Source organism: Symphalangus syndactylus, chromosome 2 (assembly GCF_028878055.3).
Source record: "Symphalangus syndactylus isolate Jambi chromosome 2, NHGRI_mSymSyn1-v2.1_pri, whole genome shotgun sequence".
NCBI lineage: Eukaryota > Metazoa > Chordata > Mammalia > Primates > Hylobatidae > Symphalangus > Symphalangus syndactylus.
The window spans coordinates 93,965,257-93,989,944 of NC_072424.2; the positions used below are offsets into that span (position 1 = coordinate 93,965,257).

A 24,688-nucleotide genomic window follows, 5' to 3' on the forward strand; every position below is an offset into this window, starting at 1 on the left:
ACAAGTTATCAATTTTATTCAAATGAGTCTACTAGGTATAAGTGTCCTCCTACTCAATTGCACTATCTATTGCACTAAATTAATCCTCTGATTGGTCTATTAGCCTCAGAAGGATTAGTATTTGAAAGGGTTAAATGCAGTTCTCAATCAATTATATTTTCATTATGTCACGACTATTGATTTGTCCCATTAGACACACTGTTCCTTTAAATTGAAAACTGAAGCACTCAAACATAATAGATTTGTATTTTCTTTTTAAAATGAGGCACTATGTAATAAAGATCTCAAAGTGCTAATTCTTCACATCCGGAAATCAGGAAGAGAATTAAATGCCCTAAGGCATACATTGTATGTAATGGATTAACTTTCTCTGCATCTAAAATGGTAGTAGTTATACAGTTCTTGAGAGAATTAAGCAAATGTCACTCAAAACATTTTGTGCTCTATAAACCTTAAACCTGGTTTGCAAAAGTTTTCTTTTTCTGTAGTATGCTCTATATATTTCTATGAAGTTTCTGATGTCCTTTCATAGAAAATTCTTCACTACAATAACAGAATAGGATTATCAAGTAATAACCAATATTGGTTTCCATAACCAGTATCATCTTGCAAAATGGTTTTTCACGATGTCTGATACATTTATTTTCTAACACACTCCAGAGTATGAAATGGTGAAAGGTCTCTCTCTTCCATTTTACCACTTAGGAAACCAAGGAATACAAAGTTTTTGGTTTAAACCACTATCAAAGATCACGTGGGCGAAAAGACCTTCCAAATTGTAGGCTAACTGGGTCAGAGGGATATTAGCGGATGAATTTTTTCCATGATCTTACTATTCCGCACACAGGTGTAAAAGGTCAGGTCTAACCTCATGATCTCCTGGTTTCCGAGGCGCCCTGAGGCGATGGACAGTCCCGGTTAATTTTGTGGTAGCCCTCGGGAAGGGATACGTGCCTACAGGTCTCAGTTGTGCAGCAGCGGCACCGCTCCTGGACCCCTACTGCCTTCTGGGCTCCTAGGCTTGCGGGACAGATCAGGAGTCGCCGGCACTGGGGTACCAGGAGGACGCGAGCTGACTACCTGACTCTGGGCGGCGCAGGACGCCGGCCGCGCGAGGGGCGGGGGCTAAGCGTATCGAGGGGCGGCGCTCGAGGGCGCGGGAGGCGGGAGAGGTTGCCGCGCCGGGTGCCCTGGCAGCCGCAGCCCCGCCCCGCTGCGTCCGGCCCGGTCCTGTCCCGCAGCGTCCCGCCAGCCAGCTTCTTGCACCCTTCCCGGTCGAGGCGCTCTCCGGTGCTCCCCGCGCAGCCATGGCTCAGCACTTCTCCCTGGCCGCCTGCGACGTGGTCGGATTCGACCTGGACCACACTCTGTGTCGCTACAACCTGCCCGAGAGCGCCCGGGTGAGTGGCGCGGGCTCCCCGGGGCGCACTGAGCGCAACCTCCATGGCGGCTGGGGCTTGAGTTTCCTCCAGGCTTGGGCAGCGGCGAACGCTGCCGGGGGCCTGCGGCGGCCGAGTCTTTCCGCACAGCGCGGCCTCCAGCGGCGAGAAGGGGCGGAAGTGTGCAGCCTCCGCTCCGCGCCGGTGCCGTGGGGACCGGCACATTTAGCTCAGCTGTTAGCTAATGTTGAGAGGGGGTAGGAAAGAACGAAGGAGGGGCAAACTGCGCAAGATCGGGCTGGGGAATCGGTGGTTTCTAGGGCAGAGGAGAGGCGGGGTCAGGGGCACTGGGGCTGTCCTTGAAGATCCCACGTCGTGGAACTTCTCTGCATGTCTTTCTGGACACCAGCTGATTGTGGACACAGCCACTTGATTTGGGACTTGCATTTTTTTTGGCTGCATTTTTCTATTTGCACTATCAACCACCCATCAGTGTTTAAACTGCAATCTGGGAGAGATGCGTAGTATATAGTGTAGTGTATTGGAAGGAACACTAGTTGAAAAGTCATTAAGATCTTAGCCCTAATTTTACCTTCTATCAAGAAAAGAAAATAAATATTTATTGCGCGTCGACTATGTGCTCCGTGCACTTTGAATACATTCCAGTCCTACCAACAGTCTGCAAAGTTTGGGTCCTCACTGTGCCCTGAGGGAGGGGGACATGGAGTATGCATACTTCCAGACCTGTACGCTCAAATTAATTGCCCTCCCTCCACTATTCGTTTGGTTTCCCAATTCCCAAGGAAACTAATTTTGAAAAGTTACCAGGTTTTTTTAGTCCAAGCTCTAAGCATCCAGACAGAAAAAAAGCTGGTTATGAGTACAGTGGTGAAAGCGAGGACTCCTCAGCCAGACTGCCTAGCTTAGGACACCAGCTCCACTGTTACTAGCTCTGTGACTTCGAGCAAGTTACTTAACCTGTGCTGCTTCTCAGTTTCCCCATCTGTAAAATGGAGCTAATAATTGGATTTACTTCACAAGATTGTTGCAAGGATTAAATGAGTAAGAGATGTATAATGCTTAGAATAGTACCTTGGCAAAGACAAGTGTTTGCTTTTATGGTTACCACCCAAACCATTTAGAAACCTCACAGTTTATGGGTAGAACTCTAGATCACTGGTGCAGACATCAGCCAGGGCTGTGCCGCATTATGGTAATGTCCCTGCACCCGCCAGTTCTGGTACACGTTAAAGGTCAAAAAAGAGTGGCTGCCTGAATTTCTCGTGTGTTTTCTGTGCCCAGATGCTAAATTTTTTTTAAGTGTCCTTTTTCTGCTGTTATACTTTCCTGCTTTCTTACCTTACAGGTCTGGTTTCCTTAGTCACATTGAGAATTAAGAAGGCTTTTTTACTACTTGATTCTTTGGCCACTGCTTCCCCTAGGTCTTTGATACATGTTTTCCTTCCCTCTGTGTCTTTCGAATCCTTCCTGGTTCACAGTTTTGTGTGTCTCCTCTTTAGTTACCTTCTTTTGGAGGGAATATTGTTAAACCACTGTCATGTCAGGGCTAGTGTTGTCCATAGGTGATCATAAAATTTCAGAATATAAGATTCTCAAAGACAAGAGGTTTTTTTACTGCAAACCTGAAGAATAAGTGATGTTTAAAGCTTGAAAACAGTAACCTATTGAGTTTTGGATCATGTTTGGTGTGGAAATCTTTTTTTTTTTAAGTCCCACAGTGTGCTGAGCACCATGCTAGAGCTGAGGATACAGAGATCAACACGCAGGCCTCCAGGCAGCCTTACACAGTAGGCAAAAATGCTGAAGAGTTAGTCTTGGTCCCCTGCGGTGGGTAGTATGACCTGGGTCTTGCTGCACGCTGCCAACAGTGCCTGGAGGGCCTCTTTGCTCTGTACAGAAGCTCTTCATCCCATCAGCCTCATCTTAAACATCGTTCCCCTTAGGAAGTCTTTTTGGCCCTTAAAGTTTGCCCTTCCACTCTAAGCCCACCTTCAGTTTTCCACAAAACCCTTCATTCCTCATAGCACATGCTGCATGATATTAACACTTCCTGTTTACTTGTTGGACTTCCCCAAGAGCCCAGCGTGATGGCTCCATCAGTATCTGTGACAGTTTCTTGTGTGTTCTGTGTGCCGAGCTTAGTGCTGGGCACATACTGGACTCAATAAATAGACTGAAGTAATAATAGGTATTTTAATAACAGAATATGATACAGCCATGATTCTAATAAGCATGCTGCTTATGTGAATGGATTTAATCCTTACAACGTCCCTGTGAGGCAGATATTATCACCACAGTCACTGTTAAGAGAGCATCAAGCAACGGGGCACCGAAGGAAAGTGTATCCAGGGCAACTGAGCAAGGTAGTCCGGCTGTAGATTTCTGCTGCTTCTCACCTTGCTGTCTGTATGGTGCCCTAAAACACAGAGGAAAGGCCTGGAGCTGGCAAGTGAGGAGGTGGAGAAGAGTGCTTCACCCAGAGGAGTTACAGTAAAGGCCAGAACCTCGAGGTGAGCAACAGCACCAGGAACTGCTTGGGTGCAAGCAAAAGGTGGCAAGTTGCAGGAGAAGATGGTGGAGAAGTCAGTGGGGACTGCATCATGGAGAGCTGTGAGTGCCTCTCCTTTCAGTTTTGTAGGCATTTAACAACTGCACAGAGTTGTGCAAACACAGAACTGAGTGTGTCCCCCTCACATGAGGCCTCAGGAAAGGCATTCTAGAAGAGAGGATGACACATGGTTTCTCCCAAGGTTGCAGGCTCAGAAGTCTGATACCAGTCAGTTAACGTAGATGTGTGAGTGGGAGAGTGGGGTCCCAAATATTGCATAGGACATGTTTATACTAAAAAAAATTATTTGTTTTTTATTTGAAAGTCACATTTACCTAGGCATTTTTAAATTTTATCTGGTAACCTTAAGTGGGAACCAAACATAATTTGTAGGCTGCTTATGGACCACAGGGTACCAATTGGCAACTGCTATAGAATATGTATTATTATTAGTCCTGAGAGACTGTGAGGTGATGACAGCTAAGGCTGGGAGAGGAGTGTCATGGAGAGCCCTGTGCCATGAAGGCTTCTAGAGAGACTCAGCGTACTCTAAGGACAAACTGCAAGAAGGCTTCTGCCTAGACCAGGGGTTTCAGAGTACAGATGCCCCTGCTTTTCTTCACACTGCTTTTCTCTGCTTCTCTTCCTTGTCCATTGGCCCCCTTCTCTCCTGTTACAGAAAAATCTCCTCCACAAGGTAAGGAACACAGCTGTGGCTGTCCCTGTTGGCATCTCTGATGGAAAGGGCTCCTTTCTTCCAGGAGAATTCGAGTGTTACATGCCCGTATCTTAGACTAATCACTTGAATAACTGGAGAAACTCAAAAGTGCCTCAACCAGAGGCAAATCTAAGGTGTACAATAGCTGGCTATTAGGGGCTTGTGAAAGCCAATTGTTAACTATTCAGGAATTGTGCAAGCAGGTAAACTGCTGTTGGTGGCTTGAAACAGGCCATGGTGGGAATATTTACACCGTGGAGATGGGCAAGCGCTACCCGTCAGGGCAGTGTTTTTGTTTTCTGTTTTTTTGTTTTGTTTTGTTTTGTTTTTAGCAGCATACAACATAATAATAGCAAATACTTAAATTGGATTTGCTGGTGTGCCAGGCTCTGCTCTAAGCATTTTACATCTGTTAGCCCTGCAGCACTGGTTTCTTATAAGCAGGATCATGATGTGGACTTTTTATTGTCCATAGTACTTTGTACCACAGAGTGACTCAGTGTATTTTTTATTGCTTTTTTCCTTTTAGTGATTGAATAAAAATCTGTAAAACATGCAGGTCAGTGGTTTTCAGTGTTCTCTGTGCATCAGAGAGGGCCCTCTCTACCATGTATGCTTGGAAGCTCTGGGTAGTTTTAAGAAGTGTTACCTATGGTTCTGAATCACCACCAGGGTTGAGAACTGTTGATATATAGTGTTAGCATAATGTGGTTCAATTAACAGTTGACCTGGATAAGGTCACATTGCACTGGATGGAAGTACATGTGTAGTGATTTTAATTAGCTTTATGGCAGGGAGCAACTCGATTTGACATTTGACAAGCAGCCTTTGCTTTCTCCACGCTCATATCCTGACACTCAGACCCCGACACCCCTACTCCAGCTGTGTGCAGGCCCCTCAGTTTCTGAACCTGAGTTGCCCCCTCATTCCCTCTGCATTCACCCAGCGAACTGCTGCATCTAAGTATCAGTGTAAACCTCACTACCCAGGAGAGATTTCCCCCACTTCTCTGCCTCCCTCTTCTCCCTAAAAGTATGACATGTTATCGAAACCTGTTGTGGGTTAATATCTGTAGAAGAAGGGTCAGGTTGTTCAGTGTGTCCTTTTGGACACTGTGCATTTGACTCAGACCACTGTTCTGCTCAGGCTCAAGTGTACCCGACACTGGCCAAAGAACACTTCGAGGTAGAATAAGGTTGGGCCCTCTACCGTGTGTGCACTTTTTGTTTGGTACGTACAGTTCTTTTAAAGTTAGCCAGCACTTAAAAACCAGATATTTTACTCAAAAACCTAGCATTTTTTGTTGTTGAGAAATAAGATCTGTCAGCAATCAACAGAGTATTTATTATTGTAATTATTGTACTTGCTTCCAGAGGCTTTCTTTGTCCTTTGTCTTTAGATTTTTTTTTTTAATGGTTTTTGTGTATGTGTGTGTGGAGAAACAAGAGTGATTACCTGTATCTGATAGAGGCATCATGACTCGTTTAGATCACCTTCCTGGTCCCCATGTGTATTTTCCTGACATGGGGCCTTTCTGGCCAGAATGGACCAAGGATGGATGGATAGAGTGGTCATCATCTTTATCATCTTAGTGATGTATTAAATAAGTTTAAAAAGCTTTGTCAAGTCTTAAATTATTATCTCCAACCCATTAGAATTCAGGAGTAGGGTTAATAATTGTCTTTGGTTGTATAATTGTATGCTGACGGTATAATTTTGAATGAGACAGCTACCTGGGGCATGCAGGGGATGATAAATTGCTTGTGAAGGAAAATTAAACTGCAGAACTTCACAATTACAGATATTTCCTTCCTCCTACCTGCCCCCATCAGCAATTCCATTAGGGTTTTAGGTCTGTGACATTAGGAATGAATAGTGGGTGTTATATTTAATCTGTTTTTCTTCCCCTTATTTGCAGCTCATTTATAATAGCTTTGCCCAGTTCCTAGTTAAGGAGAAAGGGTACGATAAGGAATTGCTCAATGTGACCCCAGAGGATTGGGATTTCTGGTAAGTTTTTTTTTTTTTTTTTTTAAGTCTGTACATTTCCTATGGGTCTAATTGTTACTGATAAAACTGTAATGCTTTCTCTTCTAAGAAGATAGAATGTGAAATGTGAGATTGAGTCAAAGGACAAATGCCTTTTATATTAAAAGTTTTGTATTTAATGAATTAAAGTGTTTTCTACTTTAAACAAGTTTAGACTTGCCTAATTAAATGTGAAAATAAGCTAAGAGTTTATGTGACTAATTTGGATATTTTCTTATAGTTTAAGTTTGTCATAATAGTTTTAGAGGTTAGTAAGAACCGTTTCTAAAATTTTCATCTTTAAGAAAAAGGTTTGGTTTACTATCCTTTAAGAACTATAAGAGAAAAGGAGGAATCATCACATTTTGAGTAAGTCTGAATTAGGACGATTGGTTTTCTATCATTTAGTTCGACATTCCTAAGAGTCTTACTGGGAATTCCCTTCCTGGGTTAGGACTCAACTTCCCAAAGCTTCTTTTGTCTTCCTCATTTAGATAACAAAACAAACAAATATCCTAAACCACTTTAAATTGTTCAGTTTAAAATCAGGCCAGGCAGGTGTGGTGGCACATCTGTAATCCCAGCACTTTGGGAGGCTGAGGTGGGCGGATTGCTTGAGTCTAGGAGTTGGAGACCAGCCTGGGCAACATGACAAAACCCCAACTCTGCAAAAAATAAAAAATAATTAGCGAGGTGAGGTGGCACGTGCCTTTATTTCCAGCTACTGGAGAGACTGAGGTGGGAGGATTGCCTGAACGCAGGAGGTCCAGGCTGCCGTGAGCCGTTGATCATGCCACTGCATTCCAGCTTGGGCTACAGAGTGAGATCCTGTCTCCAAAAAAAATAAATAAATAAAATCAATAACAATACTAAACCACATGAAAAATACCTACATTATGTTGATCTAGTATGCATTCTTTTGATATTTGGTTAGTCTTTTTTGATGTATCATTTTTATAAAAGGAAGAAACAGTAACATGTTACTATATGAAATTACTGACTCTGGAAATTTTACCCTGAACAAAAGTAAATAATCCTTCTAAAGTACCCTGTCAATTTTTGTTTAATTCCCTTGGTATTTGGTAGCCATTATACCACTTTGCTTTTATTATTCATAATAATGAATCTGTACTCACCTTTCTCCCCAAATCCTACAAGTCTTTTACAGTAAAGGAGCTAAAACTTAGTATTTGACTTTCTTTTAGTGGTTTTCTTTCTTTTTTTTTTTTTTTTTTTTTTTTTTGAGACAGAGTCTGGCTCTGTCGCCCAGGCTGGAGTGCAGTGGCGCGATCTCGGCTCACTGCAAGCTCTGCCTCCCGGGTTCATGCCATTCTCCTGCCTCAACCTCCTGAGTAGCTGGGACTACAGGCGCCTGCCACTACACCCGACTAATTTTTTCTATTTTTAATAGAGACGGGGTTTCACCATGTTAGCCAGAATGGTCTCGATCTCCTGACCTCGTGATCCACCCGTCTCAGCCTCCCAAAGTGCTGGGATTACAGGCATGAGCCACCGCGCCCGGCCATAGTGGTTTTCAATAATATGCCTTGTCCAGAGGGCAAGTTCTTGTAACCTGACCTAAATTGAGATGAATTCTAGAGTGAAGGAAAGACTGGCTAAGTGCTTGACTTGTAGAATGTAAATGTGTGTGTGTGTGTGTGTGTGTGTGTGTGTATGTATGTTTTATTTAATGGAAAACATTTGTACATTTTAACAGTCATGGGATGATGTTCAGGTTCTTTTTTTCTCTTTTGAGTTTTAGATTTATCTTTCGAAAAGCCTAAAGATTTTACAAACTAAATATGCTGTCCTTGTTTACCTATATAACAATTTTCCTTTTATACCTGCTCAGTGATAGATATTTAATTTTACAGTTCTTAGATATTCTTAATTGTGTGATTAACATACCATTCTCCTGGGTGGCAGAATCCCTTTTTAGCATTATGATGTTTGGAAAATATAGGTTGTTATTTCTTAGGTTAGCTAAATATATGAATTGATTGATAATCAAACTTTCCTATTTCAGTTGCAAAGGTTTGGCATTGGATCTAGAAGATGGGAACTTCCTTAAACTTGCAAATAATGGCACTGTTCTTAGGTAATAAAACTTATTTGTGAAGTCAAAACTTTACCTTCTCTGAGACACTTTATTACTGAGTGGCATATGACCCTTACAGTGTGGGTTAAATATGCTTATTTTAATTAATCAGATGACAAATTGTCTGCCTACATGTCTTTGTATGAATTGTTTAAGTCATTTAAATATGAATTTGTGAGCATTAGATTTAAAGGTCTAGTTCCTTTAAGTTTACCTCATTAGAAATATTTGTAGGACATACAATAGAAAGTTTATAACCTGCTACATCTCATTGACTACCCCTTCTGGCAAAAGAGCCCAGGAATTATACTGTTTTAGCTGACTGTGTAGCTGCCTAAAATGAAATTGGGATTCTTTTTTGTTAAGGAAGAAAGAATGGGTATTGATTGGGTAGGGGTTGGTGGTCTATACCCACCACCCTCTCTTTCTCCATTTATCCAAATTTGGCCCTATCATGCAGGGATCATGTTGTGTCCTAGCTCCTTTTGGAAGTTTTTCTGGACTGTTCCAAGTCTCATCAACCTCTTCCTCCTCCCACACTCCAGGCTGACTTTCTTTACTTCTCTCCTCTCTGAGTGGGCCCAGCCTCTCAACTGTTGCTGAGGGTATGACAAGCAGTCCAGAAGCAGCTGCTATCACTGCTCTGTCTCTCACAGGGCACCAGGGAGGGAGCATCTGTTTTTCCTCTGCTACTAATAGTACAGGCAAGTCAGCATGGCCATGAAGCTATACCATTTATTACATACACAAACAGGATCAGAATCAAAGGAGAGAACTCCCAGACCTAATATGTACTCTCTTTTGATGCATCATTCTTTTTGCATGATGTAAACTCCCTTCACACTTTCCCCCAACCTTCCCCTAAGGTGCATCTAACTAGAGCAGGTGTAGCCCCACCTTTGGTATTTTGTAGTTTGTTTCCATGTTTACTTCTCAGGCATTGAGAGAGAGGGTATGTATAAATGCAGCTTTGTCTATGACCTTTAACTCTACTGTCAGATTCTCACAGTGTTCTTGGCTATCTTCAACCACAGTTAAAACAATGAAAAGCTTTCTACAATTTTGTTTCTTTCTGTCTTTGTTCTATCTGTCTGTCCCTGTCCCAGTACCCCTCCTACAAGGTCTGTCTCTCTCCATCCAAGTCCTGGCTAACCTTTAGTTTCTCCTGAATTTATTAGCATACCTCCTTGATGCTTTCTTTCAACCAATATAGTAGATTCCTTCTCTGATTATATTTCCCATTCGGGATTCTTTGATCTTTACATATAGCTTTCTAAAATGTTAACCCCTTTATAAAAAGGAGCCCATTTGTGATTTTCCCCCATTTGCTTTTCTTATTTTATTTCTTTTTTCCTTCATATTATTTTGTTGGTACATTATAATACCAAGAGAATAATACTCGCAATCATTATAATTTCTCATAATAAACTACATTAACATTTCAACTAGTTCCTATAATGAACTACATTAACATTTCAACTACAGTAGTCCCTCCTTATTCTCGGAGATTGTCTTCCAAAACCCCCAGTGGTTCCTTGAAATCACAGATAGTACATATCCCTATATGTACTATGTCTTTTCCAATGATAAAGTTTAATAGATACAGTAAGAAAATATAAAATATAACAATAGAACTCAGAATGATATGCAGTTTAAAACCTAAGAATTGTTTGTTTCTGGAATTATTCCCTTAGTATTTTTCAACCTAGGTTGACCACAGGTAACTGAAACTGTGGGAGAGCAAAACTGGATAAGGGGGAACTACCATATTTCTCTACAGCATAGGATTCTCTTAACTGGACAAAAGCAGTATTTTGAGCACAGAAAATACCTACTTTCTTGTCATGTTGCTCTGTTTTTCCACTTCCTCTTCGATTTCCCTATGTGGTTTTAGCCATGCTGTGTCCTTGAGTGGGCAGGTTGCTCCTCATCTTGTCTTCACAGTCGTGCATGCTCACAATCATCCTCCACCTGTGAGTGCCAGGTGCTTTCTGTGCCTCCTATGGGCCCAGTGGACTTATGCTCTGATTCTGGTACCTACTGCTCTTTCTCTAGTGCTGCCAGAAGCAGCTTCCCACTAATCCACACAGTTGTTTTCTAATTGTTCCAGGTACGTTCATCTTATTTGCGTAGTTAAACGACAGCTTCTCTAAAAAAGGGTGGTATCTTATCCAGTGTTGACCTCAGAGTATCTCCTAATCACCTGCTACTTGATGGATTAAAGCAGGGAAGTGCTACAGCTGTCCATAGAAATGCTTTACAGAATCCTAAACAGGGAGGCACCCAGTTGAAAACAGAAAAAATACATATGTATTTGTTAGCTCCAGTGGCAACAGGGATCAACAGTCACAATGATAGAGGAAGGGGCATTCAAGGGAACCATTAATGAGCAATGTGCATCCTCTCTCAAAATCAGGGCAAGCCATGGCACCAAGATGATGACTCCAGAGGTGCTGGCAGAGGCATATGGCAAGAAAGAGTGGAAGCACTTCTTGTCGGACACTGGAATGGCTTGCCGCTCAGGTATGACTCAAATGAGGCAGCTCCACCATCCGCTCCCTGTTTGTTTTGTTTCCCCCTTTGATGTCAGGACAAAGAAGACCCCCCTTTCCCTTGCTGGACAAGATGCCACAGGGAGCAGCTTCAGCTTTATAGCAATAGGATATGTTTTTTCCAAGTGTATTTGACTTCTATTTGGCAGATGGTTCAAAATACCGTTCACAGAAGATTTTATTGGCACTCATTTTACCTGTACTTGTTCTGGTTTAAAGATTAGCACTTAGGAATAATACAATCCTTAGTTGTCCTGTATTCTTTATCAGTTTTGTTTTGTCCTCAATCCTTACTTTTCTTTCTCCATCTGATTTCTCCACGCATTCACATTACCTACCACTCCTATTTTCTATGATTATCTTCGTTACTGCCAGTTTAGTATCATCTGCCTTTGTCTCTTATTTTCATGTTTTCCAGATGATTTTAATTATTTTTATTTTCTACTGCCTTTAAAGAGTTTCACCATGGGTAAACATGAAATGATTTTTCAGAAATGATTTATAGACATAGATGTGCATAATTAATAAGGAATAGTTAAATGTTTTTATAAACAGATCTTATTAAAAATCCTATTAGTTTTTTTATTTGTTCTAATTTTTTTGACCATTTTGCAGTTTTCTCCCACACTACAGTATTGAATTGCACCTTTTCTCCTTCAGAGAATAATACAGTAACCTGAAAATAGTTGCAGTTACTCCTTGTTCCTATTGTGTTTGCTTTGTTACATTTGCTATCTTTTGAGAGTTCTGTTTTGTTTGCTTGTTTGTTTTTATAGCGAGCTGAAAATGTCAGGAAATATGAGTGCTCTTGATAAAATTAGTTGATAGGAGAGACTAAGATTTCACGTTGGGGTTAGATATAGAATGCCTTTGTATACCTATCAAGTCAGATGGGAGGAAAGCCTTTTACTCAAATGATGGTCGAGAACTGCTGTTGTCTCTCCAGATGCTGGCAGGTGTAAACAGGCTCTTCCCTTCTCCTGGAAAAGCCAGGCACATAGCTAAGTGTTTCACTCTGAAATTCATTAAGAATCCAGAGTATTTTAAAGAATAAAATACCCAGCTGCTAAAAGAGCATTCACTCAGTAAGACACATCTGTTTACTCACTGTTTCGCCCACTAGAGAGCGCTGCCTCTTGGAATCAGTAGCTTCGTCTGGCACTTACTTGGTCAGGAGCCTTCTGAGGATGGTCCCGGGAGTTTATCTGTTCCTACTTGGGTTAGTTAGGAAAGTGTTTCCCATCCAGGTGCCCAGTGGTCAGGTTGTGATACATAATAGAGGCCTATTGTTTTTGCAAAATGAGGGAGAGCTAATGCCTTTAAAAAATAATGAGTTTTTTTAAATGTAGAGAAGTATGAAAGAAGGAAAAAAATGGCCTGTGATTCCACAGCCCAGTAAAAATTTGTTTACATTAAATATTAATCTCAGCACATGGTTACAAAATTTAAATATTACAGAAATGAATAGAAGGAAGAGTAATTGTCTTCAACTCCTGTCCTATTTTTTAAAGGTATACAAAAGGAATTATGTATTTACCTTGCTCTTTTCAATTTACATCTTGGAGATTCTGGCATCAGCACACAGACACTAGGTACACTTAGTTCTTCTAAATGCTGGGATGCTCTGCAATTCAGTGCCTGTATCATGATATATTTAATCAGGCTCCTAGCAATGGACATTTATGTTGTATCTGGTGTTTCACCATTACAAACAAGCCTGTGATGATGTTTTCATGAATGTATATTTTGTACTTTCATACATATATCTAGGATAAACTCCTAGAAGTATACTTGCTCTAAAGATATACAGGTTTAAAATTTTGGTAAATATTGCCAAATAAGTCCTTTATTTTCAGGAACTCCAGTTGATTCTATATTTGTAGCTTTCTTCTACCTTTAAGTATATTAATCCTCAGAGTTAAGAACAGAGTTGTAAAGTACATTCCCTCTCAGTACATTTAGGAAATTTAAAGCACTGAGGGATGTAGAGATGTTTAATGACAACTTGTTTGATAATCTCTTTTCAGGTTGTTCACCTAACATAAGAACAGTGTTCCTTGCCAGCTAATCTCCAGAGAGCAAATCCCTTTGAACTTATCTTCCCCAAATGGTAGATTATGCAGAAACAGCTTGGTCTAGTGGAAATCACAAGGGGCTTAGTGCCAAGCAGTCCTGGATCGTATTGGCTTTGTTATTTGCTGGATAAAGTGACTCTGGTACTAGGTCACTCTTAGCATCAGTTTTCTCATCTTTGAGTGGAGATAATACCACCTTTGCAGAAGTGAGAACCTTTGTTAACATAAATTGTTCCCTTCCCCTCAGTCCTTCATTTGCCATTCTACCATGGCCACTAAGACAAAGGGAGTAGGGTTGGTAGTAGCTTCTTGGGGAGCAGTTTTTCTCTGTGTGAAACTTAATGATTATAGGACTTGATCTTGATTCAGAGGCTTGTTTTGTTGAACTGGGCTCACTAATCACTTCATTAGCAATGAGCTGTCTCTTCTATACAGAGGTGGACGTTGAAGCTTTCATGTGGTATAGTATCAGAGTTTGGGTGTTGGGTGAGGCATTGCAGGCAGCCTGGCCCAGTTAACAACTCAAGGCTGAACAAGCCCTTGTGTCCACACAGCAGACATTCAGCCCAAGTTCAACAGTCAAATGACCTTAGCCTCTTGCATGGTGGGTGAAAACCAATGAGCTCTTCTCATTAGGTTCCCCCTGAATTATTTAATTAGAACACAACCCTTACTCAAAATCAGTAGTTCAACTCTTAGACTGAATTTCATCTGTTAGTACCCACAAAGGAAGAAGAATGGGAAGAGAAAAGCAAGGGTATGTAACTGGCAATGCTGGGATGCTTCCTGCTCCAACAGTGCCTGAGACAGCTGGCCATGAAGTTGGGTCAGTCTGGTGTCAGGCCAAGCGATATGACAAAGTGCAGATTAATGAACCTTGGGAAGCTTTGCCCGCTGTCCTAAGTCTTGGGAGTCCTGGAGTGTCATGCAGTCTTAGAGCATAGCAAAGCAGAGGCAGAAAAGCACATGGCATATCGTCTTCCTTTTCTTCCAAATCACTGGTTCTTCACACTGGCAAAGCCATCCTAACCTTTCTTAGGAATTAAAAACAGCCTGAGAGGTTCCCCTAACAATTCAAGCTGTGAAAGAATGAAAAACAGGAAGACTATATCAACCAAAATATTTTTAACTGAGGGAATGGACACAAACTGGCACAGCCATTTTGTGAACTAACAGAAAGAAAACTTTGATTTTTTTAATACATTTTAAAATAAATTTACAGGAAGAAGTAAGAGGCAGAAAACAATATTCAGAGGAACAGAACCCTGGCTTCTGCATGTGGTTTTCTTCTAATTTCCTTATAATAACTTCTGCATTCCAAAGTAATCTATTTGATTATTGGATTACTCATTCTTTCATTCAGCAAACATCTATTGAGTGTTTAGAATATGCTGAACACTGTGCCCAGTCAACGCTAAAGAACAAGACAAGTGTGTTCCATAACCTCATATACATAGCTTACAAATGGGAGGATGGGGGGAATCAAAATCAGGCGATTATAATGATGTATTCAAGCACCTTATTATTAATGTAAAATCTGGCTTTACCTATTGGTTCTGTTTGATTCTTCTTTGTATCAGGCGTTCTCTAGGGAACTGTATGAGGTTGGGTTCCCTCAAAAGCAGAGTGGTTACTCCTGATCCCAGTAGTCAGGAGTGAAGGAATGAGAGGATAAGACATGGAAGGAACAATGATTCCTGGACTCCACTGGGACTTCCAAGGAGAAGCGCAGAGAATACCTCCCAGAGTTGTCTGTCCATGGAACAGGAAGCAGGGCATTCTTTTACTGGTTCCTGAACCTGTTCTAAGTGTGAAGTTTGCCACACGGGCTCCAGAGCCTTTGGGAGAAAGAGAATCGACACAGTTATGCCAAGGTGGGATGGTGCTATTAGCATAGCAGTGGCTGGAATCAGACACAGGCCAAGGGGATGTGACATGGGTCATCAAAAGTGTCTGTTCAGGGACAGCAGATCCAAAAGTCACATGTGCCAAAGAAGGGCTCAAATGTAATTCTACCTTAAGGTCATAGAGAATAAACCAAATCCCTCTCTTCCACGAAATCTTGGAATGTACCTGTCCTATACTCTACAGTTTTTAAGCACACTGTGTCTTCACATGGCATGATTATATTCTACTTATCACTCTAGTTTTTTTCACATTATACTGAAATTTGTCTTAAATGGCATAAAAATAGAATGCAGTACTCTAGGAGGGGTCAGCCAACTAATCTGAAAAAGCACTATTGTGTGGAGCACTTCATGGTATTCCAGGGTTAGGTAAATTGATTGTTTTGAAATTCAGTGACACAGATAACATCATATGGCTTTTTCATATTCTATTTTATTTTTTGCATATACTCTTTTTAGTTTCTACATTCTTTAAGATGACTAAAATGTCTTCGAATACAATGCTTAACTTCTAGATATCATATTTTAACTTTCTTGTGGTGCCCTCAGAGCTTAAATCTTTCTTAAAAGACAATGACAGCCAATAATGGTGCCACTTTGAATTGAAATGGAGGCTTCTTCAGATAATTAAACAAAATCTAGTGTCTCTTCAGCCATATTCCTGTGTATTTCACATACATGCAGCATTATGTTGTTCCCAGTTTAAAATTTTGTTCTTTTTTAGGAAAGTATTACTTTTACGACAACTACTTTGACCTGCCAGGAGCTCTTCTGTGTGCCAGGGTGGTGGACTATTTAACAAAAGTAAGTGGGGACTCATTTTTTAAAACTATGATATGTAGTCAGTCATAATTTGGAGGACCTAATTATATATTGCTTCTGAGTTGTGATTTTGCTTAGTTTCTTCTTTGTGGTTTCAGAGCTGACTGGGAAAGAAAAACATGGTGAATTTGGTTCAAATATTTTTGGAAAATTAAATAGCAGTGACCTTTTTTTTTCTCTCAGGAAAAATAAACCTATTCTCCAGCAGAGGGGGCAAAAGTTTAGAAAAAGAAAAGAAATACAGAACTTGCATCTGGAAAAAACATTTTCTTTAGCAGAATAAATAGTTTCATTAGCAAAATAAAAAAGTTAAAGGTGATTAAGAAAATTCAGTGTGTCTTTAAGCATTCTAAATAATATAAAAGCAAAAAAATTGGATGAAATTTAAAAATTCACCATTTTGAGCATCATTTAATGAATATAAATTTTTTCTTTTGTACTGTATATCAAGATTAAGTAGATCTCTGGTTATACTAGTTTATTCTTAGGACTTAAGACCTATGAACATAAAACAGATTTATATGTCAGAATCACTTTCCTTTATGCATATGTCTTTTAAAAATAACTACTTTCCGGGCCAGGTGCAGTGGCTTACACCTGTAATCCCAGCACTTTGGGAGGCCAAAACAGGCAGATCACAAGGTCAGGAGTTCGAGACCAGCCTGGCCAATATGGTGAAACCTCATCTCTAATAAAAATACAAAAATTAGCTGGATGTGGTGGCGTGCACCTATAGTCCCAGCTACTAGGGAGGCTGAGGCAGGAGAATTGCTTAAACCCAGGAGGCGGAGGTTGCAGTGAGCCGAGATCGCGCCACTGCACTCTAGCCTGGGCGACACAGCAAGACTGCATCTCAAAATAATAATAATAATAATAATAATAATAATAATTACTATCATTTTGACAATAGAGCACAGGTAATGCTTTATTTGTGAATCAGAATTACATTTATGTGTTGTGAAAGTTTCCATTGAGCAATAGTTTGGGTATGTTTGTAGAAATCTTACTAATACAAGATGGAGTTAGTTTCTCATTTGGTAGTTACTACAAGCCAAGTGTATCAGTCTTTAAATATTTTGGAGTTTGTATAATTAGATATAAATATCTGATAGTCTGTCTTTGTTTAGATAGGTCACTGGTTAACATTTCCAAGGAAGCGAAAGATCATAGGGTTGTGTATTTTAATGTAATGTTTATTTGCTTTCTGATTAAAAAAAAATCTTCATGAAAAAAATTTACATTTTGGATTTGGAACCTCATTCATCTCTTCTGTTGAGACTTGCAGCTCTTTCATATTGAAATTCAGGTTAAGTGTGCACTGAATTCTAAAGTAACTAGCTTTGGGGTTTTAGGGCATCAGTCTTCTTAGTCCCATTGATGCCATAGTATGTTATGTAACACATTCTGATATCCCAGAAATTATATAACACTGTGAATTTGCTGTGTTTAAAAATATTCTATAATTTTTAGACTTTATAATGAGTGGAAATTTTTATTTGGGCTATATGAGCTATATTAATATTTAGTAATATGTATGTGTATATGTAGCAGTGATTTTCATGGAAGATTTCTTTTTAAAATCACATTTAGAAGAATGATAATGTTATTATGTTTTGTAAAATATAAACTTCTATCAGAATATAGTAATATAGATGCTCCCTAACTTATGATGGAGTTTTTTCCTGATAAACCCATCGTTAAGTCAAAAATACCACAAATCCATTTAATACACCTAGCTTACTGAACATCATAGCTTAACCTAGCTTATCTTAAACATACTCAGAACACTTCCCTTAGCCTACTGTTGGGCAAAGTCATCAAAAGAAAGCCTATTTTGTAATAAAGTATTGAATAGCTCATGTAATTTATTGAATGCTGTACTGAAAGTGAAAAACAATAGTTGTATGGGTACTTGAAGTTAAGTTTCTAGTGAATCTTCATCACTTTTGCACCATTATAAAATAAAAAAATTATAAGTCTAACCATCTTAAGTCAAGGACTGTCTGCATTGTAATTGTTTGCCAGCATTTTTCACTATGCTTAAAAACTGAATTATTGCATTTGTTACATTTGGAATTATTTTTTCAGCAGAACAATGGTCAAAAAACATTTGATTTTTGGAAGGATATAGTTGCTGCTATACAACACAATTATAAAATGTCAGCTTTTAAGGGTGAGTATCGTGAAGGGGGCCTTCTAATACGTGTTTGTTAAGCTATGTTTGTCTGGTGAATTAGTTGGAAAGTAGGTACTTTGCTATGTATCTTACTTAGGATTTAATTTGAGCTTAAATATTATTACAAAGTTGGTTCTGCCTACATTTTCAGAGGTCCTTTTATTTGTGCTTCTTTCATGGCTATAATTGCCCATATTCCAAGCTGTGCTGTTACACTCGCCTTTACCATGCCTGCCACGAGGGTCATTCTGTGAGTTCCCTAGAATTGAAGTCCAGTTTTGCTTTTTCATGGCTTGGGCATGAGGGTTGGTGACTTGTAACCATTAGTGTAGTAGTTATAGACAGGTGGGCAAAATGTCTGCCGGCAGAAATTTTGTTCTTGTTGCTTAAGGAACAAAACTGGCTGACCCAGAGTGAGGGCAGAGATATCACCAATCTTGAGCCCAGAGTTTTACCTTTCCAATCACAGCTTTGCTTGGATTAGACAAGATTGCTTCTAAGGAATAAATAGATGCCTTTATAGTATGTTACCTCAGTGACTTGAGCCACATTGTCCTGATTCAACTAATAGGATGATGGATGCTCAAGAGTAGTATTTTTCAGCTTGGAAATAATGTTGCCTTTTGATTGACATAAAAAAAATTGCTTGCCTATTTAAAATGTAATTCAAGCCATCAAAACAATTTTAAATATTATAACTAAAAACATGTCAAGACAATAAATAGTAACTGCAGAATATTTGTTCAAACTGCATATTTCTCTGTCACCTGCTTCTTTCCCTTCCAGGAGAAAATTACAACTTTGGGGTGATTTTGTCATTTTTTTATCCCTAGTCATCAGCCCTTGACCCTGACTCAGATTGCATGTGGTTTTGTGGGTACCTCTTCACAGTCAACACTGAGTGGTTGGGTCTGTGGGAATAAAGATGCATCCTCAATATAGGGACATATCCATGACAATTGTAAAAGCCACCCATCACTTTATTGTCCTGCTTTTTTATTAACTTTGAACAATGAAAAGCTTTGAAAGAATGGTTGAGAACAGCAAATTGCTGCTTTCAAATTAATTCAGCGTAAAAATCTATTGATGTTATTTTATTGCATCGTAAATAAGGAGTAGGTAAAACATTTTGTGCTTTAATAAGTGAGGCACAGCTTAAATGTTTTAAACAGCAATATAAAAATACAGTACAGAGCATAAATAAATAATATATCTCCACTTCTAGTCAAATTTTGAAACCCTCAGTGTTAATTATAACTTCACTTGAATGGGAGGCACAAGGTACATGTGCTAATGTTCTGTAAATCCAGAAAATCATATCACATAAGATTCAATAAGGAATTAAAGAAATCAAATTAATCACACTTGTGTTAAATAAATAAGAATAGGTCAGATACCTGCTTCCAAGTTATGCTGGGTATATAAAAAGCTTCTCTGCAATCATAGAAAAGTTTGAAAAGGTTCATTGACAAAAGCACCTTGCATTTCAGATGAACTTCAATATTTTGGGGCTTTTTTATATAACAGCTTTAAAAAGTATATATGCACCTGTATATTTGAATAGATATTGATGAAAGGGGCCATACAGGCCTCAGAGTAATGCACCATCAGAAATATTTTAGGGGATACAGTGTCTTTTAAATTTGAATATTCAAGTATTTAAGTTCTACAAAGTTATATGATACCTCTTGGATGTTTCCTAGAAGTTCTTGTATTCATAGTTAGAAACAGGCTTTTTTAGAAAGGAAATGCCGAGTTTCTCAAATCAAAATTTCACATAACTTAGAGCTCTGTGTCTGTTTTTTTTTAATGATGGTTTTTTGTTTGTTTGCTTTTTGTTTTTTGTTTTTAACATAGCAGGACTTCTTTGGTGATATTTTTTAATATTGGAGAAAACCTTAAAGAGCCTTAAGATTGCTAACTAGAAATTCAAGAGAGGCTTCACATACGTTTTTACGTTGCTGCTCACTTTTCAGGGGGAAGGTTTGTTGGTCTGATAGCTCAAATCTGTATTTCAGAAAATAAAAATTACATTCTTTTCAGCCTACCTCCATGTGCATTTTGTAGGGTGGGGTAGAGTTAGAGAATGCTTTTTCTAGCACAAGATTTAGATTAGCTCTGTGGGGTGTACTCACATTGGAGCCACTAGGAATCCTGAGAAAGAGGAGTGGACATACTCAGAGGAGTATAGGCCATTTGACTCGGCATTGGGCAGCTGGAGCCACACCTGGTCATTTTCTGTGAGATCGATGATGGCACTCCCTGAAGCCTGATCCAGGTAGCCTTTGGTGTATTCATCATAGGTGTACATTACAGGGGTGCCATTCTTATACAGGCCTACCCAAACATGAGTCCCTTTCACATGCACATGGTATGAAAAATAGTATATTCCTGGTATCCTACAAGTAAAGATTCCAGTCCTTGGGTCATAATGCTGTTGCCTGTTATACAAAATCTTATCAAATGGTATAGGAGTTCCTATTGCTGGGTAAGCTTTGGAGAGAATAACAGTAAAAGCAGACACAGGCATTCCTGTTACCCCCTGGTTGGCACTAACAAGAGGCGTCCCAGAAAGACTGGGCCTTTGGCCTGCCTTTATAAAACCCTCAGGCATGACTGCTTGACCTGGTGGGCCTGGAGGCCCAGGGGGCCCCGGAAGGCCAGGCTCTCCAGAGTGGCCTCTTGGACCTGGAGGCCCTGGTGGCCCAGTGGGTCCATTGAGGCCCTTAGTTGCTATGCCAGCTGGGCCAGGAGGACCGGGATTTCCTGGATCCCCTTTAGACCCAGGGAATCCTGGAATGCCTGGTGGCCCAATAGGGCCTCTAGTACCTGGTATTCCAGGGGCACCTCTTGGGCCAGCCTCTCCATTGTGTCCGGGCATTCCCTTTGCTCCTGCTGGGCCCACAGGGCCTGGGAGACCAGGAGGTCCTCCAACTCCAGGATCACCTTTTGGGCCTGGTAACCCTGGGTTACCCTTAGGACCATCGAGACCTGGTTCTCCTGGGTACCCTGGTTTTCCATCTGACCCAGGGGAACCCCTTTCACCCTTAGCCCCAGGGTATCCTGCAGGCCCAGCTGGCCCTGTCTCACCTTTAGGGCCTGGGAGACCATGGTTGCCTGGGATGCCTTTTGGTCCTTGGGGTCCCATATTCCCAGGGGGTCCAGTCAGACCTGGCTTCCCAGGAAGACCTGCTGGCCCTTGTTCCCCTTTGGCACCTGGACCCCCAGGAAGGCCAGCAGGTCCTCTTTCTCCCTTCAGACCTGGCAAGCCTGGTTTCCCAAAGCCAGGAGGCCCTGGGGGCCCAGCTATTCCTGGAGCCCCAGGGAGACCTTTTGTTCCTGGAATCCCTGGCTGGCCTGGGGCTCCAGCAGCTCCTGGCTTTCCAATGCCTTCTGGCCCTCGTTCCCCAGGAGGGCCTTGGGGACCTGGTGGGCCAATTGGTCCCATTTCTCCTGGAAAACCTCTATCACCTTTGACGCCTGGCTGTCCTGGAACCCCATTTTCACCTCTTTTTCCCACTCCAGGAGGGCCAGGTGGTCCCGTGGGACCCTGAGGGCCTGGAAGACCCCTCTCACCTGGACGACCAGGAGCACCATATCCCATTTCCCCTTTCTGTCCATTCATACCAGGGACTCCTGGTGCACCCTTTTCTCCAGGAAAGCCCCTGGGTCCCGGGGCTCCTGTGGGTCCCTGTTTTCCAGGTTTTCCTGACACAGAAATTCCAGCCGGTCCAGGGATTCCAGGTGGTCCCGGTGGGCCCCGGGGTCCTGGTAGGCCAGCTGGTCCAATATCTCCTTTTGGTCCATATGGTCCTCTCTCTCCGGGTTTTCCTGGGAGTCCTGGCACACCTGGCTTCCCTACAGCTGATGGTCCTGGTGGTCCTGGCAACCCTGGCTCTCCTTGGAGTCCAGGACTTCCGTAGCCTGGTTTTCCTGGTGGTCCGGAAGGACCTGGGTGCCCTCGAGGTCCAGCAGGGCCTGGTGGACCAGGAATACCTGGCTCTCCTCTTACTGCTATACCTAAAAGACACACCCAACACACCCACACATAGAAGGGGATGGTTAGTGACATTAAAGAGAATCATTGCCTTTCAAAATATGAATTGGGACACAATATTTCAGCGTCATTTATTCCATGTAGACAGAACAGTCTGAAATGGTTTTAGATTATATGTTTTGTATTGTTTTAAAAAACTCTGTTGGAAAAGATGGTTTCACAAAACCATGGCTACCATAATACTTTTATCCCATGACAGTGATTCATGAAAATGAGCTAGGATTGAAGAATTCCTCTAGAATAAGTGCAGTGGAGGTAAATTTAGCACATTTATTTTGGGAAAATCATGTACAGAAAAGGCAGAAAAAGACTAGTGCAGAATAAGTGAGAAAATGTTTTAAGAACTATAAAAATTTTCCCTCCCAAAGCTACCCTGGTCAGACATAAAAGAGAAACAGAATTAATGCTGATTTACATCTGCCATGCCTCTGCTGAACACAGGTTAGATTTTGGTTGATTTACTTTTACCTCAGAATGTGCTCTGAGCTCTTATACTTTCCATTATTGACTTAAAATTGAAACAAAGAACTAGAGAATTAGACGTAATAGGTGAGGTACATAAAATAGTATTAAAGTACTTACCTAAATACAAATATATATTGTTTGATTTCATAGAGCTGTGAGTTCACTTGACCTGATAAACTAAACTTAAACTAAAAATCATAGTGCCTGTGATGTGAAAAATGCTGCTGGGCCACAAGTATGGGGAAAGCACAGGGTAGAGATGTTTCTGAGATTTGGAAAACATTTGGTGTATATAAATGCAGAGCAAATCATTAAAATAGATATGCCGAAATAGGGAAATAGTTGTTTTAGATTTAGGTATTTTTTGTACTAGAGTTATATTTCAATTTGAAAACATTTATTAATAAATACATAGAGCTTTCCCCGTGGATTTTCAGAAAATAACATCAGGAAAAAGACTGTGAGAAAAATTAATTTATGTAAAAGATTTCCTTATATTAAATATTTCATTGATTGTAGTGTACATACATGATTATATTATGTATAAGTGGATATTGATATATTGCAAATAGAGGAATAAATAAGGAATTTTTTAATGGGTTGGAGGAATAAAATAGTGTATTTTTTAAAATGCCAACTATGTTAGATTGAGGTTTGCTTCAGAATCTGATTATAAGGATCATGTTCACACTAAAAATAATTGTCTTAGTCTGATTGGAAATCTGTTTTACTGTTAAAGAGTAGAAACAAGTCAATGGAAATGAATGCATTGGGCATCATCCGAGGCTGGAACTCCAGTGACAGGGCGAACTTTGTCACTTGGAATGTTGTCCTAATGGGTCCTCAACTTCTCAGTGCAAGAAAGAATTTGACTTCTATTGAATGCTTGGGGGACAGCCCCTGTTTGTAGGTTGTCATCTGAAAAAATTTTCTTCATTCAAGATTAGGGTGGCACAATCCTCAAGGTAAAATGACTACTTACTACTATTAAGTTTTTTAAATGCCACAAACTGAAATTGTGATTGGTTGTGTCAGAATGTGGCACGTGCATCTGCCCACCAGCTGTGGAATCCTCTGCAGCATAATTTAGTATGTTTTGACAGAACTCTTTTTTAACCCGTGTTGGATAGATATGCCTAGGAATTATATAATAACTGTTTGAATTTCTGTTATCAACTTAATGTTTTACTTGTATAGACTGTGGGCTTTTATGTTTGTTATGGTGCATTAATGCCTGCCAATGGATGATAATGTAGTTGAGTGTCTATCTAAAAAGAGACTAAGGTGGATTTAGTAGTTTAAATACAGCTTCTGAACTTTTCATTGGTTAAGATATTTTCATTTGTTTCTCAATAGTAGCCAAGATAATGGTGTATATTAAGAGAAGATCAAAGTATTTTTAACCTTCTAAAATAGTGCATTTTCTTTTTAATTCAAGACTTTGTTATGCTCTTATTAAGGTATTAAAAAGTCTGATTTTGTGATCATGGAAACTATTGAATCCAGTGCTGTTTGTCATAGCATTTCAAATTGTGTTTGTTGCTTCAAGTAAAGCAGAAGGTCCCTTTGTCTTTTATTTTTTTCTTTACTAGCTTTTAACTTTTAAATTTTTTATTTATATTTTGAGACATTCAAAAGTATCTGTTGTATACCTGTGCATTTATTTTCAAATATTAAGTTTCCTTTTGTGAAATATTTTAAATTCCATCTTTCTTCTTAAAAAGACAATTCTATAAGTTTCATTGCTCAAAATGGTTGTTCTCAAAAGCATAATATTTAAAGTTTATAACAAATATCCTTAGCTTTATTTACAGTATAAAATATATAATTAAAAAAATTATG

The 24,688-nt window shown here is 40.1% G+C and overlaps 2 protein-coding genes across 4 annotated transcripts in view; one reads left to right on the forward strand and one right to left on the reverse strand.

Moving 5' to 3' along the window:
- The first annotated feature begins 1,133 nt into the window (after positions 1-1,133).
- NT5DC1 (5'-nucleotidase domain containing 1) overlaps positions 1,134-24,688 on the forward strand; it is a 138,299-nt gene continuing 114,744 nt past the window's right edge. Inside the window, exons 1-6 of one of the 2 annotated variants that reach the window (XM_055262057.2) lie at positions 1,134-1,400; positions 6,585-6,676; positions 8,721-8,792; positions 11,209-11,315; positions 16,051-16,130; positions 18,237-18,321. In XM_055262057.2, the coding sequence (XP_055118032.1) occupies positions 1,308-1,400; positions 6,585-6,676; positions 8,721-8,792; positions 11,209-11,315; positions 16,051-16,130; positions 18,237-18,321 (529 nt within the window). In that variant the 5' untranslated portion in view covers positions 1,134-1,307. The remainder of the gene's footprint in view (positions 1,401-6,584; positions 6,677-8,720; positions 8,793-11,208; positions 11,316-16,050; positions 16,131-18,236; positions 18,322-24,688) is intronic. The other variant, XM_055262062.2, reaches the window with a different exon arrangement.
- Positions 19,242-24,688, reverse strand: part of COL10A1 (collagen type X alpha 1 chain) — a 92,363-nt gene continuing 86,916 nt past the window's right edge. For both annotated transcript variants that reach the window (XM_063620315.1, XM_055262041.2), the window contains one exon: positions 19,242-22,344. In XM_063620315.1, coding sequence (XP_063476385.1) covers positions 20,456-22,344 — 1,889 coding nt within the window. In that variant the 3' untranslated portion in view covers positions 19,242-20,455. The remainder of the gene's footprint in view (positions 22,345-24,688) is intronic.